General features: G+C 37.5%; 1 protein-coding gene across 4 annotated transcripts; it reads left to right on the top strand.

The window, feature by feature from the left end:
* Positions 1-685: 685 nt before the first annotated feature.
* TUBGCP6 (tubulin gamma complex component 6) lies at positions 686-25,377 on the top strand. 4 transcript variants are annotated; one of them, XM_026113041.2, is made up of 26 exons: positions 689-965; positions 1,458-2,271; positions 3,772-3,935; positions 5,329-5,539; positions 6,074-6,247; positions 7,331-7,452; positions 7,830-7,905; positions 8,737-8,846; positions 10,727-10,818; positions 10,910-11,049; positions 12,673-12,822; positions 13,370-13,451; positions 13,530-13,618; positions 13,802-13,917; positions 14,585-14,723; positions 14,815-14,931; positions 15,174-16,485; positions 16,981-17,042; positions 17,306-17,495; positions 17,776-17,944; positions 19,327-19,471; positions 20,642-20,836; positions 21,120-21,252; positions 21,505-21,718; positions 22,792-22,991; positions 24,896-25,377. In XM_026113041.2, exons 2-26 carry the CDS (start codon positions 1,525-1,527, stop codon positions 24,985-24,987), a joined length of 5,241 nt encoding a protein of 1,746 aa, XP_025968826.2. In that variant the 5' UTR covers positions 689-965; positions 1,458-1,524; the 3' UTR covers positions 24,988-25,377. The 4 variants fall into 4 exon arrangements, with proteins under 4 accessions (XP_025968829.2, XP_025968826.2, XP_025968828.2 ...); XM_026113043.2 differs by having other exon boundaries at positions 690-965; positions 19,327-19,468; XM_026113042.2 differs by having other exon boundaries at positions 964-1,056.

The following is a 25,377-nucleotide window of genomic DNA, read 5'->3' as shown; positions in this document are numbered from 1 at the left end:
AAACCTATTTTTTTAGGTGCTAATGTGTCCAAATAGGCTATCTGGGCAACTGCCAAGCTGAAGGTTCAAAAAATTTCCGAAAGAGATTTAGTGGAGTTTACTCTTCTCTCATCCTCTCTCTTCCATAGAGGAAAAAAGTATCAGCATTTGCTCAAAAATATTCCATTCTCACACCATTTTACCTCCTTTCACTGAGCTATAAAATTCTGTAGCTACTTTGTGAATGATGCGAATGTGGTATTTTGATACATCTTTTTCTAAGATGATGATTCTCAGATGTAAACTAAGGGAGAAGAGCTGTGTGTATTTTCAGGAAAATTACTTTGCAAACGTCAGAAAATGGTTTGCAGAGTTACGCTCTCCGGGGCAAAAAAAAGTAAAATAAACAGGGTTTGTATCTTTACGGCAATAGCATATTTATTGTTAACTTAGCCCGCCTGAAAAGAGTAGGAGTGAAAATGTTAAAAATGAGGATCACAGTAATAGCATATTTATTGTTAACTTAGCCCGCCTGAAAAGAGTAGGAGTGAAAATGTTAAAAATGAGGATCACAGTAACAGTTTCCCAGTCTAAACGAGGTCGGTTTGAAACCACGGCACGCCTAGAGCCGCGCACGTTTGCTTCCTCTAAAGCCTCCTGCGGGAGCGGGCGGCGCCCCCAGGAGGCCGCGCAGGTCGGGGGCTGGGCCGCGGGGCCGCGCCCGCCCACCGTCTCCCTCCGTGCGGGCGGCGGCCGGACACTCCCGCCATTTTACGGACGGGGACGCAGCCGCCTTCCCCGGTCGCTGTGGGGGCTTGGGGGCGGCGCGGGCGCCCGCCGCGAGGGGGAGCGGGCGGGAGGAGCGCGGCCGCTTCCCGCCGCCCGTCGCGTCGCCGTGACGTGGCGGCGCTGCGCGGCGGCGCTGGGAGCCGCGCTGAGGCGGGGGCGGGCGGCCCCACCGCAGAGCGGCGGCGGCGCCCGCCCAGGTACGGGAGGGGCGGTGCGGGGGCCGGAGGGGCTGGGGTCGTCGGGCTGCCGCGGGGCGGGCGCCGATGGCCTCCGCGCAGACCTGCCGGGGTAACGCGGGGCCGGCGCCTGTTTTTCGGGGGGGGGGCTGGGGCCTGGCTGGCTCCTTCGGGGCAGGCGCCGCGGCGGGGAGCTGCCCTCGGTCCCCTTTGGGGCGGCGGCGTGTGTCCTGCGGGCCGGGGAGGGGAGGCTTCGCCGGTCGGTGCGCGCAGGGGAATGCGGCGGTCCGTGTACAAAGGCAGGTGCCTGCAGTCACCTTGCACCGCTGTAAGACAAGTTTGTGATCAGAGCCACGGTGTTATTTTTATAACTCATATCTTAAATACGTGCTAGGTTATTTTTCTTGCCTCTCATCTTGGGTTGTCCCTTTTTCAGTTTAGGTTAAAATGTGCGGAGTTCACATATGTGTGGATGGCCTCAAGTTGTCTCCTCTTTTTCCTGCTGTTTTCTAGGTCTTCGCATGAAACCTGAGACTCAGCATAAAGCTGTAATTGCTGTACACTGGCAGTTGGATGTGAAATGGAGAGCATTATGCAGTTGTTCAATGACTTGTGTGAAGCACACCTGGCAGGTTTGTCGTGGAAGGTCCACCTGGGAAGGCGGAAGATTTGCAAGAGGAGGGCTAAGCAAAATCTGAAAAGGGCTGCATATAACGCCCTGTTCATGAACCTTTTTCAAGATGAGGCTCGTAAGCTGCAGTCGAACATTTCCAGGCTTCCAGTGAAAAACAAAATTTTGATGCTGTCTTTCAACTTGAGAGTTGGCGGTCTAGGTGCCCAAGCAGATAGGCTGGAGAGTCTTGTGGAAGAACTGGAGACAGCTGATTGCTTACCGTTTACCGAAGTTAATTCTGTCTTGGATCTCTTAGTACAGCTCGCTGGAACAGGGCCTCCGCAGCTTGTACCACAAAAAAAGGACTATTTTCTAAACAACAAATATGTTGGGAGAAATGTCAAATACCAGGGTTATGATTATTACGATGTAAGTGTATTTGAAGCTGATATACAATCTCTAATCACAAATGAAGAGTGTCAGTTCAATGATACTATTCAAAAGACTCTTCAGATCATGGAGGCTGCACCTGGAACGGGACTCCCTGCTATCGGGTTGTTCTCGCAAAACTATCCTGCTGGTGACAAGTTTGAGAAGGAAACACGGGTCTCGCTCTTCGGTGCTCTGGTCCACAGCCGCACATACGATATGGACATCAAGTTGGATTTACCACCAGTGCCTGACAATGCGGATTTGTCTGGACTTGCAATTAAAGTATGGTATTGTTTGTTTTTGATTCAGAGTGAATGCATACTTCCAATATGCTACTTTGAAACTCTTTTTAAATATACGTAGTCATTTTTTTGTGTAATAGAAACATGACAGTGATTGAATTTAAGCTAAAACAGGGATTCTTTTCTTTGTTTAGAGCCAGATAGGCTTTTCAGATACAGAGATGTGTGATCATGAAAGTCTTGGTGTCATCTATAGCGATGTGCTAAAAAAGTCATCTGGCCATAGGCATATGAAGTTAAGCTATCAGCTGTATCTGTTCCTTCCCCACCTTGGTAATCTTTTGCTTACATTTTTGCCTGCTTATATATTGAGCTTCTTTGCATTGTTGTTTGTTACTGTTCAGACTGATTGCATAAGCATTCCTGTCTGAATGCATGTGTTTTGCTATTCAGATCACACTGCCTTACTTGTGCTTCCTTGGCTTATTGTATCTTAAACTGATCGTTTGAGTAGTTATTTTTCATTGAACCTCTCACGTCCCACTGTCCTTATACCTTTTCAGTGTGTACAGTTTCTATGGCATTTTATTTTCTTTTTGCTGTCCATTCTATTTGTTTTTGCTGTATTATATTCTCATATAACACTACTAGGTACTAGATAAACAGAGTTGTTCTTTTTTCCCCTTCTTTCCAGTTTATTCAGTGTGTAGGCAGGCTTCTTACGTTTCTGTGCTTTTAATCATTGTTTTGTTCCTTTTGTTTAACGTATGGGTAGCTTTTGCATTTGCTGTTGCTTGATGTCTTCATAGAAGCCTGAAGGCAGATGCATTAAAAAAGAAAGCCTTTGTGCCATTTAATGTGTGCATATCAATGTAAGTTGCAAATGAGGGCGGGAAGAACCTTTTTCAATAAGCACTGTACCCTTTCCATCAGACTGGGTAACTTCTTGAGGAACACACAGTGTTTTACATGGGTGTGTCTTGTCAAGGTTGGCTTTTACTAAAATCAGGTATTTTAGTAAAATGCACATACAACTCCTGTAGAAATGGGCAGGAATTGAGGGTGTGGTATTGAGGGTGTGGTATTGAGGGTATGGATACCTACAAATTTTCTGGATGTGAATAGATTTAACAAGTGGAATTAATCATAGTTAACAAAATGTATACAAATTTGAAGAATTAGGGCCTGAATCATTTGTTGAAAGGAAATTCTGAGCAGTTCGATTTTACTGGGGTGCTGCATATTGTTGAATGTCCAGAGATGCAATTCTCAGTCAGTTGGTATGCTTACAAAAGAAGTTTCAATTTGAATATCAACAAAATGTATTATTTTAATGGTGATTGTTGTTTTATGTATAGGTATTGGTACCCACAGATGTAACAAATGAAAGAATGCTTACAAGAGAAACTTAATACAAAAGGGAAAAACAGATTAAAACATTGAATCACTGTATCACAAATGATAGCAAAACCTATGCTTTATTAGCATAAGTTTCTCCAGTAGTATGATTTCATGTATAGTATGTGAACTCTTTTGACAGGTTCCTCAAAGTGTAGACCAGTCAGAAGATGAGGGATTCCAGTCAGCATCCAATCTGACTCCTGATTCTCAGTCAGAACCCAGCATGACGCCAGACATAGACTTGTGGGATGCAGTGCTTACTTACGGACCCAGCAAACGAAGATGTTGGGAAAGAATTGGATAGTATGTGTCTGATGTTACTAGCAAACTTACTATGCATCATCTGCATGTGTGTGAAGGTGCATTTCATCTTAGTTCCAAGTAACCTCAGTATAAATAAGGAAATGTGCAAATTTAATACACAGATTTCAATAAGCTGCTGTAATAATTGAGAGAGGAAAAAAAGGTCCTGCAGTTTCTCCAAACTAGTTTTTACGACTGCAGCTAACCATTTCATAGGAGGAGATTAAAAAATCATCTTTATCAAAAATACCAAAGGGATTAATGGAACACTTGCTGCTTTTTTGAAGTAAAATGTTTTTCTAATTAATCAGACTTCTTATGGACTATGCAATTCCTTTCAATCTAAAATTATTCCATATTTTCAGTTTCAAAAGAGAAAGTTGTAGTTGTACTGAAAGACTTAAACGCATATCTCCCAGTGTTGTATTTCTTTTTCCTGTGTCTGTAACCAAAACAGAAACTTTATAACTGGTTTCTTTATTAGACTTGCAGTTCTTTTAGCTATTGAACAGAAGATACATCTCCTGAAAGAAGGCTCTATGTAGTCCTGCTTCTTAGTGCTTTAATCTGAAAAGGAAAGAAAAGTACAGATGGCAGGTGTTCCTGCTGGATGGTGATGTGCCTGATTTTCAGAGAAAACTTGCTCTTTATATCTTCTGTGATTTTTTTAAGTGATAGTCTAGTACTGCATCTGTTGCAGAGTCATATGTTTTTTCAATGTGAAGCCTCAGAAGCCCATTTCTGTTCCCTCGATCTGATTTTCCAAATCCACTGTAGCTCTCTCTAGCTTTGTTCATGGTACAAGACAGTTTTTCTTGATGCATTTAGTCTGTAAGGCTCTCAGATTCAAAGAAAGCCCACATGCCTGACATTTAATGGAATGAACGCTGCTGGAATTCATTATTTTTGAAAGCAGTGGAAGAAGAATTTGTCTTGGAGGGAATAGCTGTCCTCACTGGGAAGAACTAAAATGTGTTAATTTAAGTCATAATAGTATTTTGAGCACATTTCTTTTTAAAGTAGTTGAATATTAATATTACAATGATCCTGGAAATCTGGTATATATTGCCGTCGTTTTCGTAATGCGAAAGCTGCAGCAGGGAAAGCCACCATAGAAGCTTGCTAACTCTCCATCAAAGTTTCTGTCTCTGAACAGATGTTCAAATTATCTACAAGTTTCTTCGCTGTACTGAATTATGGCTACAGTTATATTGACTGAATGCACATTTCTTTGACAAAATAGTATGATACTGGTAGCAATTTTTTCTGTGGACAATACATATTACTGACTATAAAAATCAGAAATGTCTTTTTCCTTTTTTTAGGAGGTATATTTCCTTCATATTTCCTTTTCATACAATCGTCTTTTAATCTTTTGTTTACTCTGAAACAGCCCACCGGGTAAAAAAGAAGAACCATACCTTACTGAAGCTGGGAGAGAAGCTTTTGACAAATTTTACAAACTTCGAGAAGGGGAGTTGCAGCTATTTAGTAATACTGTACTTCAGCTTCCACAGCTTGTGCTAATGAAAGAACCTGAACTGGTTAAGGATGTCTTGAATGTCCTCATTGGCGTTGTATCTGCTACGTTTTCACTCAATCAGGTATGGAAGATGCTTTAACTACAGTTCTTAGTTGCATCTAAGCTTTGGTAGAGATTTCCTCAGCAGGATTAGACCTGCTTCTTTGAGATCTTACAATTATGAATATTGTTAAATAGCTAAATGTGACCTTAATGCAGTAAGGAAGTATGGATATGTTGCAATAGTGATGTTATTGTAATACAGTTGGCAAAGAATGTTTGTAGTCCACTAAGTGAAAATTGGTTCAAGAATTCTTGAATATAGAAATGTAAATAGCTTTGTAGGTTGGGTTTTCATTAAAGCATTAGATAGTCTCATTCTGTATACTTGAAAATATCATTGACACTCCTGAAATTTTGCTAAAATTTGATATGTTTATGTCGGTGTCCTAGCTATAAAGTCTCAGTAACCAGAGTACCTAAAGTATATGTTTGTCTGCTATTATTTTTGTATGTAAACACTCGCTATTTTAAATCAGAATACACCGGTGACATATTTGAAGCTGCTTTTTTTTTTTTTTTTTTTTTTTTTTTTTTTCCTCCTTTATCATTTTAGGCTGCTCAGACATTTGTGATAAAGGAGGGGGTTTACGTATCTGGAACCTCACCAGAGACAATGCACAATCTACTCTCAGAAGTGGCAGAATTTGGAACATATTACACACGACTAAGTCGTTTCTCTCTTCAGCCAGTCTTAGATTCTTCATACAACAAAGGGCTTGTATTTCAGGTAATATATTCTTATTAAATCATCTAAATTGAATAGGCTGATTATTTTAGATAGAGAAGATAACTTTGGTTTCAGGTGAAGCTGGAATGCCTGCACTGTGCAGAACTGCAAAGCATTTTCAGTATAAGTGTTTGTATTTGCTGATCCCAATTCTGCAATGAGCATTGCCATTGTGAAGCCCTGTTTAAATCAGAGCTGTGTGTATCTGGGGCTTGCAGGCAGTGAGACAAGAGATGGAAGCACTTCATTACCTGAAGTGTGATTTGTTTAGTCCTGTTGTTCTCTTGAGAACTTAAGGAATACAATTTTTTAGACATTTTAGAAACATTACATGTTTATACATTAAAATACAATAACTTTCTAAATACAGAATGTGTGTGTGTATAAATATATATATAGAAATATGTATATTAGTTTTAGAACTGAAACTGAAATAAAATAAAGATGATGTTCAGTAGCTTTAATTACTTCTTCGCCATCCATAGTTATTTCTTAAGTATAAATTTTCCCCTGACGGTCATCTGTGTATTATGCTGAGCTATATGTGCATTGTGTAGTATCAGGTGAATTCATCTCTTTCTAAGGCATAGATTTCAGTGAGGATCAGCTATGAAAATGCTTTCCTTCTGAATATTTGATTTACAGTAATGTTAATAGAAATTGTGTGTGTATTTCAAGAGGAGAAAAGAAAGTCTCTGTCTTGCTAGAAAAAGTTAGACATTTAAGGACTTTTTTTTTTTTCCCCAAAACCCTATTTATACATGAAAATAAGGATACAGGTTTCCCTAGGTTCATCTTATGGCTGTTAGAGAGTGAGTACCTCCTCAAAGTGGCAGTTCAAAGAAGCTGAACCAAATGCTTTATTATAGTCTCTGTGCATTGGATGTACCAAAGGTATAGAGAAGCCAGCTGGCTAACTTGGATGTCTTAAGTTGCATGGTGAGAGTATTTCCCTCTTACTTTTGTACGCAAATTTTTTTGGAAAAGGGTTTGTTTTCCTGCTGATGTACTTGATGTAAGACATAGGTAGGCTATTAACAGCTCTAAGAATAAGACTTTGTAAATATTTTCTGTTGATACTAGGCGTTCACAAGTGGGCTGAGAAAGTATCTTCAATATTACCGAGCCTGTGTTTTGTCAACACCTCCTACTTTAAGTCTTCTAACAATCAGCTTTCTCTTCAGAAAATTAGGTCGTCAGTTGAGGTAAGATAATAACATTAAATATTTAAGTTATTCAGAGAAGAAAAATGCAATCTCTTTCTTCATATATGCTAAAAGGGACAATATTAGACAGACATTGTTATACAGTCTTCAGCATTTTTCCTGTATTTTTGTGGAAAGAATTCTTTATGTCCCAAAAGGTACTAGGGAAAAAGTGTTAAGTCTTTTAAACTAGATGAACCTACATTTCTTTTGTAACTTGTATTTCATATTCCATTTCTTCGTTATCCATATTATCATTCAGATGATACTATACGGTGGTTGTATGATATTCAGCTCTAGCAAACTTCACATCACTATGATCTCAGAGACTTCTGACTGAAAGATGTTGCGTATGTTTCAATACTGCTGTGTTTCAGATACCTAGCTGAGCTTTGTGGCATAGGAACAACAACACTGGGGATCAGTGGCGGAGCTGATGCTTCATTTCCTACGGTGATAATTGATTTCATATTTTTATGTTTGGTTTGGGTTAGAATAATAAAATGTTTCAAATAAAATTAGGTAGAATTTTATATAAAATATTTAGTGTTAGTCTCACTCGGTCACAAAAAAGCCCAGAAAAAAATCATCCTTGACTTTAGTAAAAATACCACTGATCCAGTATTGAAATGCTTCAAAAATCCACAGATGCAGTATGAACTGAAAAAGTACAATTTCAGGGGATGTTACTTATTAATTTTTTGTGTTCTGCATCTGTATGTGCCTTTGTAAATATGAAACTATTTAAAGCCACAAACCAGAATAATCAGATCATTTGTAAATCATGCCATTACACAAAAATGGCTCAAGCAATCTTTAAGTTTTGATTAGAAGGGTTGTTTTGGATGCATTTTGAAGGTAATCTTTTGCCTCTCAGGCCAAGGTGGATATGATACGAACCTTGGAACCTACATTTATAATGCTGTGGTCCTTTCTCCAGATACTTTAAACTTTGAAATTTTATCCTGTGATTTCAATTCCTGAAGTAAACAAAGGACTCAAAATAGGCCTTAGAGTGTATTTCATCTCATTGTAAAGGAGATGTCTGTAGCAAGTCAAATGAATGCAATTCTGAATATGCCTGTTTCTTTCTAGTGACCGTAAAGTGAGCTTGGGGTAATTAGCTGAGATGAAGGGATCTTAACTGCAGATATCTAAAGTGAGACAAATCCTGTCCTCAGTGTCTAGTGAAACAGATGTAAAGATGTGTATTTATGAATCTTTTCTTACCAGCGTTGTAATAGAATTTGATATCTAACGTTAGAATATTCTTCATTTTCTCAGGGTGTGAAATTGCTTTCATATCTGTACAAAGAAGCTCTCAACAACTGTAGCAATGAGCATTATCCAGTTCTTCTGTCTTTGTTAAAGACCAGCTGTGAACCATACACAAGGTGTGTGCATACTATTCTCTGAATAATTGTGTTTAAGAGCAGTTCTGAATTGCTAATCTAGTGAGTAACCCTGCTAATTTAACAATGCCTTTTAACATTTTCAGAGGGACTGTAAGCTGTGGCTCTCTCTGCAAAACGCGCATAAAAATTCATTCATTTTACTGCCTTCCTTCTTTCCCCCACTTTTCCAACCCATTAACAACATAAAGGTTTTATATATGACTAGATTAGTAAATAAATACATGTAAATAAGATTCTTCTACTGGCCTGGAAAAATCACACTGAAATTTAAGACTCAAATAAACTTTCAATTTATCTTCTCACATACCATCACTTCTAGTAAAATCCAGACACTGGCAACAGCTTTCTCTTGTTGTGCAAACCAGAAAAGTTCATGCTTATTTCCACTGCCTTTTCTGTGTGGGCTTTTCAGTAAACAAAAAGAAAGTAAAATAAATCTGTTATTCATTAAGTAGGTATAGCTAAGTAGCACTAGGAAATAGATTTCCTTGGATTACAATGGTTTTGTTAAGCAGTACTCATCAATTTAGAAGTTGTCAGTTTGTATATTTCTGAAGACACATTAGTTAGTAAATTTTTAAAAATAGGTATTTATAGAGATTATAGGTGTAGTCCATTATCAGTTTACAGTGATATTTAATAGATGCAATGTTATTAAAAAACAAAACAAAACCTGTCAGGATGTTGTAAATTGAATATTTCTCCCATGGCCACCCTTCTTGTTTTTTCTTCCTTCTGCTTAAACTCTTTTTCAGAGAAATTAATTTCAGATTTCCTCAGTTTACCAGAAGACCACAGCTCCTGTCCTGCAATTTACAGCATGTAGTCACATTTCTTAAATACCAAGGATAGGATATCAAGGCATCATTACAAACCTAAAAATATAAAAGTACAGTTACTCATACATAGTACTTGGGGGACTGACGCCTAAATTTGTTGCACATCGCTGTCAAAACATCAGTCATATAAGCAATCACGGCTGCCACGGAAGAAGACAGCTATTGTCTAAAGAAAGTGTTAGCCTGCTCATTCATTAACCTGAAAGAAATAAGCTAAAAGAAGTTGTTGTTGCTCTCATAAATCATTGAAACATGAGTTTTAACATGTAAAAAGGTCTCAGCTTTTTACTTATAAGCTTAAAATTGAACTGTGGTTTCTGTGCTTAACATTTCTCTTTTTATTATACTGAGCCAACATCTAGAAACAGTGCTAGTATTGCAACTAGTAGGAAAAGTATTAGCTTGAAGGAGCGTTGAGCTTTTTTATCTATAGCTTCAGATAATTTTCTTTTTTATTATTCAAAAGCTTTTTATCATACTGAGGAAATATGAAAAAACATGAACAAATATTCTAAAATCGTATTTCTCATTTCTGCATATATATTAAAAATATCTCTAGTTCCAAGGAAAAAGTGTTTGGTATTGTATCTTTGTTTTATACTCTTTCCTGTTTCTCCCTGCCAGTTATATCTCCTGAAAATAAATCCTTCCTGCTTTTCTTTCCCAGTGCTTTAGATGTGCCTGATAGATTTCTAGAATTTTTTTTAATATATACTTAGTAATTTAATGTACAGAAATAAGAAGATTCTTTTAATTCAGGCAATGCTCTTTGATCTTAAATATTTTTTACTGAAATGTGCAACATAAGGGCAGTTTCTTTTGAGAAAGAAAGCAGGGATGCAGTCTTGTGTTTATCTTTAGATTAATATCAGTGCAACAGTGCTTAATTGCTTATTTTTATCCTGATTACAGCTTGGTATGCTTTGATGTTTTAAAGAACATAATTATTATTTGGTTGCAATAAATTTGAGAAGATCAGAGGATTGATTTTCGATGTTGTATGATTTATTTATTTTTTAGATTTATCTATGATTGGGTATACAGTGGTGTATTCAGGGATGTTTATGGTGAATTCATGATCCAGGTGAATGAGGATTATCTTTGTTTCAGAGGTACAGTAAGTATATGGAACACTTTTAATTTATGCAATCTGTACTATGTTAATTAAAAATTTATACTTTCATCCTTTTGTCTGATGTACAGATAAACATTACTGGACTCATGGCTACGTTTTGATTTCAAAAGAAGTAGAGGATTGTGTCCCTGTATTTCTTAAACATATTGCTAATGATGTGTACATATGTGGGAAAACCATAAACTTACTGAAATTGTGTTGTCCTAGGGTAAGTATTGGTTTGGTTCTTTCTTACTACATTGAGAAAACCATGACTTTCTAGAGCAAGTTAGTTAGGTTTTTAGCAAATTTGCTCTTTTATTGATAAGTGATATTGCATAAGCACAATGTTGATTCACGTACAATAGTTATTTACTCTTAGATATTTGTGAGCTGATTATCTATTCTACTTGCTGACACCTCACTGCAGAAATACAGATTTTTAATAGCATCAAATTTATGATATCCCATGTACATTCTAGACTTCTGATTTTCCGTTCTGTTGAAAGCAGGAATGTTTTATGTTTCCAAACAAGTACACCTCTGTTACTCTTTTATTTCAGCTCTGTCTACCACTGCATTTCTGAGAAGCAGTTCATTCCTATTTAGTAGAACAGGTCTTCTCTTTGATGAGAAGAACATGTTCAACTGCTTAGTGTCTTCCTTCTCTAAATATCTCTAACAATGAAACAGCCACAGAGGCTTCTGAAGTCTGTAGGCACTCTTTGCCGAGTGACTTGAATTCCGCTTCTGTGTAAGGTCTGAGCTGCCCAGTCTTGTCAGAGCTGAGCAGCTCAGCATCTCCATCATGCATAAGCCTAATGTCTCAAGTGAGATGTCCCCTCTGCTAGTTCTCCTCGCAGGCTGCTCCAGTAAGTCTTCTCAAACCATAATTCAGGTGTGCCAATAGTACTGGGCTCTGCATAAAGCAGCGTCAGCTGTCATTTGCGTTATAAAACAGTGACAGCTTTGTCAGTCCCTAACACAGTATCTTAATAGAACATTCCCCCAGGATATGGGGGCCCAGGTTCAAACAAATTCTGTCTATTTGAGAGTGCCAGACACATTTCATCCCTTTCCATGAAAGTGTCCTGAACAACTGGCTTTTCCCTCTTGCTGAGGCTGACAGTCCCAGGAGCATAGCTCTGGGCATCCCATCTTCTCGCCTTTAACAGTAGGTTGGAGAATCCAAGTGCGAGCATGCTTGTGCACTCTCTTTTTAAGGTTCACTGATCTGTTTTTTGTGCTGAGTAAAACAGCTTCAGAGGTTTAGAGAGGGGAAGGTGGAGCACAAGCAACTAAAATACTTAGCTTACCGAATAGGTGCTCTGTGATGTGCACTGGTCGTATTTCTGACTGATATGTTTTGCGTAGAACTTGCTCTTGTGTTAGTTGTGTTCCAAACTGTTTGATTAATTGAGAGTCCGTTGGGGACATAAGTAAACAAAAATCTAATTAAGATCACTTTTGATAAGAAAGACACATTCAGTGCTGAGTTACTCATTCTCAGTCGATTTTGATATTCAGAAAAGCAGAATTTTTGGCATTTAGAACATTACTAGTATAGATGTATCTCAGATTTTAAATGCCTATGCAAATTTTGGGGGAGGAGATGTGAGAATTGAACTCTGACTGGTGATCCAAGTTCTGAACACTATACCTCTCTCTCCTTCTTTGAATGCTACAGAATGCTCAAAAGGTTTATCATTAAAAATTTTATATCCTATGTGGAGTCCTGTTTCAATATCTTGAAATGTTGCTAAGTTTAAAAAAAAGTTACAACAGGAGTTAATAATTTAACATTTTACAATTTAAAAATGTATTTTAATGGAAACTTCTCATTATTTTTCAGCATTATATATGTTGGTCAGACATCCCTGTTCCCCGGATTTCAGTTATTTTTTCCCTTGAGGAGCTGAAAGAAATAGAGAGAGATTGTGCAGTGTACGTAGGTCGAATGGAAAGAATTGCCCGATATAGTTCAATAAGCAAGGAAGAAAAGGTACTTTGAAAGAATTTGTATTCATGATCAGAATTTTCCTGTTGACCAATTGCTGTTTGAACTGTTATCATAGCAAACAAGCTTTTAATATAATTTTTAATAAATTAGGTGGCATGTTGTTATTTGTTGTTATTTTCATATTTTTAATGAGTTTTGGACTTCCGTCAGAAAGTTTTGAAAAGATTCTGTTAGGTTATAATTTGACAAATGCCATAAGTTAATTAGTAACCAGGGAAGTCTCTCCTTATTGGCCAGTTGTTTTGTCAGAACACTCTTAGTGTAAACAGACTTATGTCTGTCAAATGCCATCAATCTGGTGTATAAATCAGACTGATTTGGTTCAGTGTGATGTCTGGGGTATTAATAAACTTTCAATATTAATTTAACTAATAAAGTACAGACTTTCCATTTAATTACTTGCATTATTCATATACAGGTAGAGTGACCACAGATTAATAATCATTCCAAAGTGTGCACCTGTCATTGCAACAGTGTATTTTCAAGTCTAAAATAATAGAAAAATTCCCACACAGTATTTGTTTTTTAGGATTTGCGCATGGAAATAGCCAAACAAGAGTTAATTGTTCATGCTCGAGAAACTGCTAGCAAAGTACTAAAAGCCATTAATGGTAAGTTGCAATGAAGTTTTGTGTGTTTTCTTTGTGTTTTTGTTAATGTGAAATAATGGTATCTTTATTATAATACAGATCGACAAATATCAGAGCGAATGGCTTTGGATGCGAGGAAACGGGAACAGTTTCAGAAGCTGAAAGAGCAGTTTGCAAAAGACCAAGAGGTATTTATTTGTGTATTTCTAAAGGATAAGTGTATTTTCTAGGCAAATAACTGAAAGAATATTTTGATTACTGTACTGAAGTTACATGGATAGCTTGTGAGGTACAAATAAGAACTTCTTGCAGTTGTGTGCTTCTCAGCTGGTGTTGAGAGTGGCTTTTAAGAGTTTTAAATATTTATACAGCGTCGCCTTGCAATAAAACAAGAGGAGATTGATGATGATTTCAGCTATGCCCGAGAGCTCAGAGAGAGGGAAAAAAGACTGAAAGCTTTAGAAGAGGAACTGGAGAAAAAGGCAAGGTAAATGTGTCTATGACTAGTCTATCAAAACTTAGAAACTCCATAATCCTTATAAAGACCACAGGAAAAATTATTTTACATCACTGTTTATGATACTAGCAGTTCCCAGATGTTGCTCTACAAGGGTAGTGTTGCCAGTAAAAAGACTGATGTAAGGATTTTTGGTAGTCTGTGAGCAATCTTGTGATTTAGGAATGGTCGCTAGTTCAAAAATTTGGGAACCACTGATTTGCACCAACACTATGCAGTTTGTTTTTTGTTATGATCAGAGTGAGGAAAAAATTTAAATGAGTCTTACAATTAAAAACTGAGACCACAGCAAAAATGGTCAAATATATGTCAAAGCAGAAATTAAAAAGCAGACAGAGAAATTACATTGATAATTAATTATTTATATTACTCATGTTATACATCTAGTTGTATTTCATTTTCTTCTGTTATATCTAAACATTCTTATGAAAAATGAGTGACCTACTAGCATAGTTATAGAAACACATACTGATTAAGAATACAGTCTTGTTTTCTCCATTTGTTTCTACTCTGTGAATGATGCCTCTGGCTTTTAGTTTTAAAAATTGATTTCTGATTTCTGAAGTATAAGAAGGTCTCATTCTTCAGAAGGTAAGATGAAAATCAGTAACTTTGTTTTATTTTTACTTTAATTTAGGCAAGAATTAATTGACCATTATAGCAAACTTTCTGATGACGCAGCCCGTAGGGAACAAAGAGCTTTATGGAAAATCCAGCGACATAAGTTGGAAACAGCCCGTCTCAAGTTTCTATTAGAAGATCAAAAGCGAATTGAGGTATCTTCTAAAACATTTTAAAGGAATGTTATTTAGAACATTTAGTAACTGGTACATTAAAAACTTTTGGTTCTGTCATTTTTATGTATAGGAAATGCTTGAAAGACTTCCAGATGGAAACTATAGGAGAAAATTAGATATTATTCCTTATGAACAGTGCCCGTTGGCTTTAGATACAAACATTGTTGTGGAAGATCCATGTTCACAGGTGGGTTTGTTTTCTTACATAAGCTCCCTGTCGCTGTTGCAAGTTTCCCTGAGGTGAATTGGTTCATTTCAGTTCAGTAAACAGAATACTCATGCTAGTGGCATAGTGAGTCGTTATCACAGGATTTGTAGGACATCTGAAAAGCTGGAAATTTGAAAACCTTATGTGTAATAAAGTCATGTCGTAATAAATATCTTGATTATATGACTAGCCATACAGTGTAATAATTACTTCTGTTTTAGGTGTCATCTGTGAAACTTCTTCATTCTCATAACAGACTTGGCAGAAAAGAATCTGAGCCTGGCCTAGAATATGTTGCTTCTACTGACAAAGCATCGACCATGCCACATCCGACAAAAGATACGGCTGATCAGCATCTTCAGCCTAAAGCAGCTGGATCTGAAGGCCGTTTCCAAAGTCCAGAGCAGGCATGTAGCCCTCTGTACAGTACTAACTCCTTGCCTGAACCTGATGTGAATATAGAAGATTTTTTATCAAAACCCCAAGATGAACAACCTGTTGCCATTAGCATAGAAGGATCTTTGCTAGATGAAGCATTTCAAAACATTAACTCTGATCTTTCTGAGATTTCTCAAATAAGTAAAAATCAGCCTGTCCTGAGAGGAGCACCGGAAGGAGAAGGCAATACACCATTATATAAGCAAAATGAATATGATTTTAGTACAGTTCTCAGACCATCTGCTGTTTGGCAGGGACACATTAGAGTTGGAGAAAATGTGTTTGATGTAGACTATAAAAGGCCTCGGTGGAATATTCATGGCCCTGCATCTGACGCCAGCATTAGCGTGGGAGAATATGTGCCTCGTGTGGACACTTACCAGCCACATTCACATCCTTATGGGCATTCTTCAGACTCCCACATAAAAATCAGCAGCTATACTTCTGACGTTCAATCTCGCCGACCCCGATGGAACGTTCATGGGCATGTTTCTGAAGCTCATATTAAAATTGGGGAATATGCCTCAGAGGTAGAGCCCTCAAGGCCCAGGTGGAATATTCATGGACATGCTTCAGAAGCCAATATTAAGATTGGCGGGTATGTGTCAAATGTAGCGCCTACAAGGCCTCGGTGGAACATCCATGGTCATGCATCTGATGCTAATATTAAGATTGGCGAAAACATGTCGGAGGTTGTCTCAGCTAGACCTCGCTGGAATATCCATGGGCATGCATCGCAGTCGCACATTAAAATTGGAGAGCTAGTTTCAGATACAGAGCCTCTGAAATCTCGTTGGAGCCCGTTTGGCCATGCATCCCAGTCAAGCATCCAAATAGGGAAGTGGGCCCCGACTACAGAAAATGACCGAATACCTCATCGTAAAACCATTTCTGGTCCCTCATCCAGCTCCACAGTTCAGGTACTTCTGTACAATGAAGAATTTCTACTTCCTTCAGCAGGAGATAAGGAAGTAAAAACATCAGAAGCCAAGAAGACTTTACCACAGTCACAATCATCTGACAGTGTTCCAGTCTTTCCTGACACTAGTACTAAGGATGACAATAAGGAAGACCTGACAGAAGAGAAACAAGAAGGTAAAGTAAAATTAAGTTTATCCATCCAGCATTTATTTAAGACCTCATGAAAGAAACTGTAAATATTTATGTTCAAAATGGGTATTTCTTTTTTCTTAATTGCTTGTATATGCTTTTAGACACTATTAAAAAACAGAGATAAGAATTTCAGCTTAGTCTCATTTCCTGTCCTACCACAGCATTAAAAAAAATTCTGATCTGAAACTTTGCAAAGCAGGACCTAGTGTGATCTTGAGTAGACCAGTTGTGTTCTGAATTATAAAGAAATTCTTACTCTCTTTTAAATAATTAGATGCTAACAGTGTTAATATGGTGAAGAGGACAAACACAAAACTGCTGGGCTGGACTATGGAATAGGACCGTTACTGGGGTGGTTATTTTTGTGACAATTTATGTTCTTTAGAGAAGTTTTGGAGAGCTTCAGGGACAGATCTGTAGTATGAACTAAATATTACAAACAGTTCTAAGTAATTGCTGTCTTTAATTTACTTGTAGTTACAGTAATTGCAAATATGGCCAACCAGGACTCTTCCCCAGATTCCTCACAGAGCTTACAGGTAAGAAACAAGGTAGTTGTGGAGAAGATTTCCCATTTGTTCAAAAGATGAAGCAGCCTGGTAGTTAAGGTAATGAGTCTCTCTCTTAATTTATTAATCACTATAACATCATACTGTTTTTACATGTCTGAAAAAATACAGGTAAGTAAGCTGTATTATTTTCAATGGGAATAGCTATTCAATTACTTATAAGAACACATTGGGTGTGAATAATTGAAGCCGATAGCTTTCATAAGACTAACTTGTCCATTTTTTTCTTTAAGGCAGAAGAACCTGAAAAAACAGTTCCACAAGATACTGTGCCTCAAGCAGCTTTGATTTCTGAAGCTAATGCTCCTAAGACTAAGGAGGCAGAAGAGGGAGAGGATACAAGGAAGAAAGAACAAGCTTATTTGAAAGCTTTATCGGACCAATATTGTATTGAAAAATACCAAGATAGTTATGATTTGATGTGTGAGTAGAACTCTTGGAATAATAGATCAATAGGAAAATGTGATAAATTTGAGCAAGAAAGATAAGCACAAGAAAAAGTACCTGAATTACCAGTAAATTACCAATATTACAAACTGTAGCAATCAAATAATCTAGGGATGTTTCTAGGCATAAAGATGTGTAATACATTTTGATACATTGTTATTTTCTAATCCAGAGGGGTTTGCAGAGATCAGTAGAAACAGATTATCAAATTGCATAAATATAATAACTTACAAAGTCTAAATATTTTTAAACTTAGCTGAACTACCAGTGTCTCATCTCTTGCATCATGTGATACCAAGATCATACACTTTTCCTGTGGATCCTACGGTACAGTCAGCAACAGATGAAACAGCTGTGCAGCTGAGTGAGCTCTTATCTCTGCCAGTGCTGATGAAACGCTCTATTACTGCTCCACTTGTATCTCAGTGAGTACTAGTTAGAAATAATGAATCGTAATTTAACAATTTATTTAGTCTTATTAGTTCTTTTCTGAGACAAGAATTACACACAGCTTCATTCTCTTAAATTTTCTTTCTGCTTCCAAAAGTGGCTCGGTGGATGGTCCACTAGTAACTGAAAAGTTCAGATTTACGTTATAAGTGGTAATGTGAACTTACACTTTTATGTGTAAATTAAAAATATGAAGGCCTATTTGAAATATAAGGGCTTGGAGAGAAGTGTTTTCTCTCAGACTCCTGGATTTTGGAGCAATGGATTTGTCACCATCAGCTTCCTTGTTCTTTTAAAAGAAAGTGTATTATTATTTGTGCTGGTTTATATTTGGTTTTATCCATGAAGACTGATGATGAGCAGAAAAACAGCAGATGAAAGATTGGTGGGGGGGAGAGGAGAGAAAATCTTTTGATTATATGAAAACTCTTGAATATAGATCAAGACATATTTTGTGTTTCTACAGGAACTCCAGCTTCTTAAAGGCTGTTTTGAATTAATAGAAGTTATTATTGGAATAAATAGGGAAACGACATATGTTTTGGACCATTTTCTTAGTATATCTAATGGTATATTGAACAAAAGTTTGTTAATACATAAAAGATCAGCTTTTGTCAAGAAAACCATTATTCACAGATGTGTTGAAACGCTTTCTGGTTTAGAATCTTCTTTCTTGTAGATTTGGGGTTTCCATTCACTAACTCTGAGTATGCTATAGTTCAAATTTAGTGCAACGTAGAAAGATCTAATTTAGTTTTAAACATCCAAATTGGCTACCAGAGCTGTCTGTACACAGACGCATGTATTCAGAAAAACCAAAAAATCAAAGTAAGTGAGCCTGAGTTGTGTGCTGGCAGAATTGGATTGTTCCTGATATGCAAGTTAGTTTAAAGCTAGTTTGAGTACCTATACTATACTGCAAACTGTAGTGTAGACCTGCCCTCAGTATCTAGTGTGAGAGCTTTACGCGTTAGGGTAGTCTTAGCAGGGATTTAATAATTCTACCTAATCTGTTCATGGAGGTGGCAGAGAGAAGGCTATTGAGGAAAATGTTGCTCCAGGCTCAGCAATGTGTTCTGAAGATCATTATGTCTAGCCAGTCTTCAGATACTTATGCAATACTGTTCAAGTAGCCAGTCTATTAAATACTTCTGGAATACTGTTCAAAACCCAGTTCTTTAAAGTGGTAGGTTTTAATTCTGGCATACTCTGGATGAAGAATTTTGAGCATAAGCTTCTTCCCATTTTGTTTAAGTGAACGTCATGCAGTCTCGGATATCAGAGTAAGTACTGGAGAGTTGATTTGATTGCTATAGCCATGGCTGAAATGATCCCTTTTTTGTGTTTTTATTCTTAGTGTTTCTCTTGTGAACAAAGCAATAGTTGATTACTACTTTGTGGAACTGAATGTTGAGAAGCATTTTGAGGCACTGAGACACTTTTTATTAATGGAAGATGGGGAGTTTGCTCAGTCGCTCAGTGACCTGCTGTTTGAGAAGGTAGTTGCTGTGTCGTCTTAACCCTTTCGTTTTTTTGGTTGTCTGCCTTGGCTTGATACCTCTGGATTAATTTGAATGGGAATGAGAGAATGCTGTGAATTAGAACCCTGGCTTGTGCTATTTTCCTCTTTTTGCCATCTCAATAAATCTTACAGTAAGGAATTCTGTTAAGGCTGTAAGGACTGAAGTGAAAGAAGGTTTTCGCTCAGAAATACTCAGAAGGGATGCCCATGCCCCAAGGAAGTCCCAGGGAAGAGAGTAATATTTCTTATTGCTAATCCTAGCAATGAAGAGAGTACAATGATTTGTTACACTGAGGATGATAATTTCTGATTTTGCCACATCAGCAGTTATGGAAGGGAATTTCACTCTTTCCTGTGAGATTATGCTATTAATGCTCCTACACTATTGCTCTGTCCCTTCCCATCAGCTTGCAGCAAAACTGGAAGAGCCTGTTACCGTTGGCTGAGACCCAGCACAGAGGCTCATGTTGTAAAATACGTATTCTCATGTCAAGCATCCTACAGTGTGGAGGGCATCTGAAGAGAGTGCTGGGCCCTCTGACGAGATGGTATTCTTATGACTTATCCCTGTGTTCTTGGGTGAGGCAGCAAGGTAGGAGTGATAGCCTGTGCTAACGTATCCAGTTGTCAGTGGAGATACACGGCTGTAGGATAGTTAATCCATCTCTCCAAACCTTAAGAATGCTTTGTACCCAGCAAGGGAAAGCACTTAGGGATTTAGGCTGCATAAGTACCTTGGTTTGCATATCTCCAAGGTTGCCAGGTTGGTGAGACAGGCAGACAAGAGTCAGATAGCTGATGCAGGTCCTGTCCCTGGATTTCTGCCCCACCAGAGCCTAAAGGCTGTGTTCCCTGTAGTAGGTATAATGCTGAACTGCAGCTGCTGAACTGCAGTCCAGCGTATCAAAGAAAATTGGTGCAGGTGTCAGATCGCCCTGATGCTCTGGACAGTAAATAGTTCAGAAGTTGTATCATATGCTGTTTGTGCATCCCTTCTGCAGAGGTAGAAACGGCTGCAGAGGTTATGGGAATGGTGCGCAAGAAAGGATAGTCACTACTTTACTATACCACTTTAATTCACCTATGTTCAGAAGTCAACACCATTAGATAAATACTCTGTAATTAGATTTTTTTTTTGTTTGTTTGGTAGCTGGGATCAGGACAAACACCTGGTGAACTGCTGAATCCACTGGTTCTTAATTCTATCCTAAATAAAGCATTACAGTACAGTCTTCATGGTGACACCAAGCTTGCTTCTAATCTTTCTTTTGCACTCAAGTACCTTCCAGAAGTGTTCAAGCCCAATGCACCTGATGCTCTGAGCTGCTTAGAGCTAAGATACAAGGTAAGAAAGTATGTAGAAAAAAAGTAGTCTTGCAATGATACCATGATTCTTAGGTATCATGCTAGAGAGAATATGTTCTTAATAATGGAATACCTTTAAAAATGAAGTCCAAGAATTGTGTAATTGAAATTATAGGATTTACTTATCCTGACCATTGTATTACATTATTAAAATACATATATTAATGTTTTATATGTCTCTAAAATACTTGTATCTAAGTATTCTAAAATAGTCATTTCTAACATGAAATGTAGCATGATCAGCATTCAGTTATTTCTTTTAGGTTGACTGGCCTCTGAATATTGTCATTACTGAGAGCTGCATGAATAAATACAACAAGATCTTCTCTTTCTTGCTACAATTGAAGCACATGGTGTGGACTCTGAAGGATGTTTGGTTTCATTTAAAACGCACTGGTAAGAATAATAAGTGAGCTAGAGAGCATACTGTTTAAAATGCTTTTAGCACCCTCTACTAGAGAATTGATTATAAACATACCATTTAAAGCAGTCACATGACACTTCAAAAGCCAAAATTGATTAAAGAAACTTCTTTGGCATTGTAAACAGGTTCTACTAATAGAAACCTTCATTTTTCCTTTTAAAAATTCTGGTTTCAGACAGTCTCAATGGGTGCTGATGATAGTGTATTTCTGTTTTGATTTTCAGCTTTAGTGAGTCGTGCATCACATTCTGTTCAGTTTCGACAGCTCCAGCTGTATAAACATGAAATGCAGCATTTTGTGAAAGTTATTCAAGGTTACATTGCTAATCAGATTCTTCACGTTACATGGTGTGAATTTGGAAACAAACTGTCTTCTGTGGGCAACCTAGAAGAAATTCACAGAACGCATGCTGAATACCTTAACAAAGCGATCTTCAGGTAAACCAGCACACTTATTTTTACCTCAAGTATTTTAGTTAATGGAGTGGCCAGCCTACTAATCTGTTTGGCCTCACGCGTTTGTGCAAAACTGACTTTACGTGACACACTAAGTAGTCTTTACATGTGAAAGTGCCTAGAGTAGAGAGGCCCTTATAAAAGGGCAAGGAAATTCTGATACATAATGAGATCTATGTTTTGATGCTTTTCCTCAGCTACTCATCCTCTTCATTCCCCCAGACTCCTTGGAGTTGCCTCCAACTCCCATTCACTCTGCTTCTGCAAGCCTCAAGTCCATCCAAGTTACACAGCTCTAACCTGAAGGCTAAAGGGCACGTTTGACCTGGGGGTTTTTTGTTTTTTTTGTTTTTCCCCTCACCTTATCGTTATAGCTTCTGTAAATGAATGCTGGTTCATTCTGCATGAGTAGTGTGCACAAATAATCCTGGTTAAAGGACTGTAAAATGCTCCCTCTGTACATTATATATGCCTTTAATGCACGTGCAGTGCGCAGGACTGCACTTTACAGAACAAATATGACCTAATGCCTCCATCCAGATTCATGAGCAGTGCAAGAGTCTTTTAGAAATCACAAGCTTTTAGCCCCTTTGGTTGCTGTGTATGAGATGTGTAATTACTAGCGAACAAGAACAGAAATGGTAAACAGGAGGAGAAACTTGTCCTTTTGTGTCTTTTTTTTTCAGTTTTAATAAGAATAACTTATCTAAAGCTGCTGTCTGGATACAAAGTGATGGGATGAAAGGGGATTCAAGTTTGAAGAAAGTCAGAGCGTGATATGTTTATAAATGTCATCCCTTTTGCAATGCAGAAATCATTCTAGAAATCAGATACACTAATGCAAAAGACAGTTTCTTAGAAGACCAATCAAACTATGTTAGGCTTGGGCACCGTTTGGGAAATTGCTGACCATTACAGTTGGCTGCAGTCTTGTGGGCTTATTTTTATTTTGTTAAGGAACTGAAGAGAAGACCTAAAGGATGGTTACCCCCTTTTTTCCTTCTTACAGCCAATAAATGATTCAACTAATTTTTTAAAGTTTTTTGTTTTGCTAGAGGTCTGTTGACTGAGAAGGCAGCGCCTGTGATGAACATTATTCATAGCATCTTCAGCCTCATTTTGAAATTCCGCAGCCAACTGATCTCTCAGTCTTGGAGCTTCGATGCAGGAAAGCAAATGGCTGTTCATCCCAACTTTGGTTTGATGCAGCAGTCTTACAATACCTTTAAGTATTACTCCCACTTCTTATTCAAAGGTAAGAAATTGCATATATTAGGGACTAAGATAGATGATATCAGTCAACTCATAACTGGAAAATCCTTAAAAAGGTTTTGGAAGTGTAGCAGAACAGTAGTAAGATGTGTGTACTTAGTGCGTTTCTGCTAGAAAATGTTGTCTGCAAATGAAAACTGAGTTTCTTGGTCTGTGTGCTGTAGCAAAGATCTGCATATCTATCAGTTAAAGATACACCTGCCATCTAACAGATACTCCAAAACTGACCATAAATCCTTGCTAGTTTGCAAAATAAATATTTGATATTTAGCTATATATGTGCTTACATTTTCATTTTCTCTGGAATTGACTTTTGGGACTCATTATTGGCAGCAGTGAGAGTTAGATACAGCTTAAAAGTAATTTTATATATATCTGCATTACTTGAATATTACTGTTATTATTAGCTTTGAAAATGTTGATTCCCATTTTGGACTAAGGCTCAGAGAGTCTCCTAGCACTACTGGGAGCTTATGTAGAGTGCTCCAGGCAAGTATTCTTCAGCTACATGGATCATTTGGCAAATTCTTTGTCTTTTTTAATGTGATAAAATTTCTTTTGGCTGTCAGCTTAGCCTATAATATGAGGAAGTGGCTGATCTGTCTTTCCTCTCCTTTTTTTTCTTTTCGGACCTTGCTTGCTTTTTTTTCTTTTCTTTTTTTTTTTTTTTAAACTAAAAGTTAACTTATACTTTCCCTGAATACAAAGTGGATCGTGTTTTTTGTTGTTGTTTTGTTTTGTTTAGAAATCCCAGTACCCAGGGGAGGTGCAACTGTTTTCCTTAGATATATTTTCTACAATATTCTTCTAATCAGACTATAGTCCTCAGGAAATGAGCTGCCCTTTTTATTCTTTAAGGGTGTCCAAAAATGGTGCCAAAGGATCAAAAACAAATATTTCAGGATGAGTTAGAATGGCTGCTTCCAAATTCTACAGGAAGTCAGAACACCTTTGGGAGCTACCTAAACCCATACTACGAGATCTATGGTTGCTTCATGGACAGAGATTAATAGACCATTCCGTAAGGAAATACTCTGAGTGACCTAGTTCTTTACACCCTCTTTATTAAGCACTACAAAACAAATGTGTGCTTGTTCATCTACACATGTTCCCCCAGTCACCATGTATTGTAAAATGCTTTCTTTCACACTGGTTGACCTAGAATCCATTGAAACACAAAACAAAGTCTGTGGACTTCAATGGCTTTGGCTCAGGCCCTAACCTGTAACTATACACCTTCCCTTCTTCCTTGCATGTTACTGCCGCTTGCTAATTTGCTTCATATTAGTGCATGGGATGTTTATGAGATTAGGGAGGTCTTGTTGCCTTTGTTAAGTATGCTTATTAGAAGGGTTCTTCCTTTGTTAATAAGGATGTTTAGAACTGTCAGTTTGTTCATTCATAGAGCTGAGGGGTTTGTCCCAGGAATTTCTTTTTGGTTTCCTCTGTCACAATGGACTTTGCTCAAGAAAACTTCAGAAGACCTCCTTTCACAGAGGTCACAGCAGGACCTAAACGTGGTTCCTGGTCAACTGATGTTATGATAAGAACGTACCACCCTATCATGAAGGCAACTTGCAGAAAGTATATTCCTAGTTTCTAACAAGTTCCACTTAGGATTGACACACGTAATCTTTCTCTTGCATCTTTTTTGACATACTTTGTATTTTCAGAAAGAGGCAGTGAACGACTTTCCTTATGCAAAATTACATGGTTTTTTTTTCTGTTGTCTTCAGATTTCTGCAGTAGGTCTTTTTAAAATATATATATATATATATATATTATACTGTATATTTTTTTATTAAAAAAAGTATACAGATACTATCAAGAAAAGACTGACTGCAGTATATAAACCTTAGTTGAAGCTTATTTTATTTTTTCTTCCAGTGGTAACAAAACTTGTAAATAGAGGATACCAACCACATTTGGAAGACTTTCTGCTGCGAATCAACTTTAATAACTACTACAAGGATAACTGAGATCTAGAACAGAGTAAGGATCACTGATAGCATGGTGAAAGAGAAATAGATAAACTTACATGCTTATGCTTTATAGAAGCTTATGCAAATGTTATGCAAGAGGCATTTTTCTTCTATGAAATAATCCATCTATCTAGCAGCTTGAAGAATATAACCACCACGTATAGAAAATGATGCCCTTTAAAATCCATAGCACCTAGCAGTTGTTCGGTCCACTGAGAATTGATGTTGTCATTATTACAAGGATAGAGAAGATGAGTGCCTATTCTTCACAGGGAAGAGACTGTAAAACTGTATATCAGTGAATGTGTAAATGTCTTATTTTCAGTGTTGTGAATTTCTTCCAATGTAAATACACATGTGAAATAAATTAAAAGATACTTTTTAAAA

This window comes from Dromaius novaehollandiae, chromosome 1 (assembly GCF_036370855.1).
Source record: "Dromaius novaehollandiae isolate bDroNov1 chromosome 1, bDroNov1.hap1, whole genome shotgun sequence".
NCBI lineage: Eukaryota > Metazoa > Chordata > Aves > Casuariiformes > Dromaiidae > Dromaius > Dromaius novaehollandiae.
This window is presented reverse-complemented; position numbering and strand designations above follow the sequence as displayed.

Coding starts and splice junctions, on each gene's coding strand:
- TUBGCP6 (XM_026113041.2), top strand. CDS start 1,525: ATGGAGAGCATTATGCAGTTGTTCAATGACTTGTGTGAAGCACACCTG. Junction 16,486..16,980: donor GACAGAAGAGAAACAAGAAG/GTAAAGTAAAAT, acceptor ATTTACTTGTAG/TTACAGTAATTGCAAATATG. Junction 17,043..17,305: donor ATTCCTCACAGAGCTTACAG/GTAAGAAACAAG, acceptor TTTTTCTTTAAG/GCAGAAGAACCTGAAAAAAC.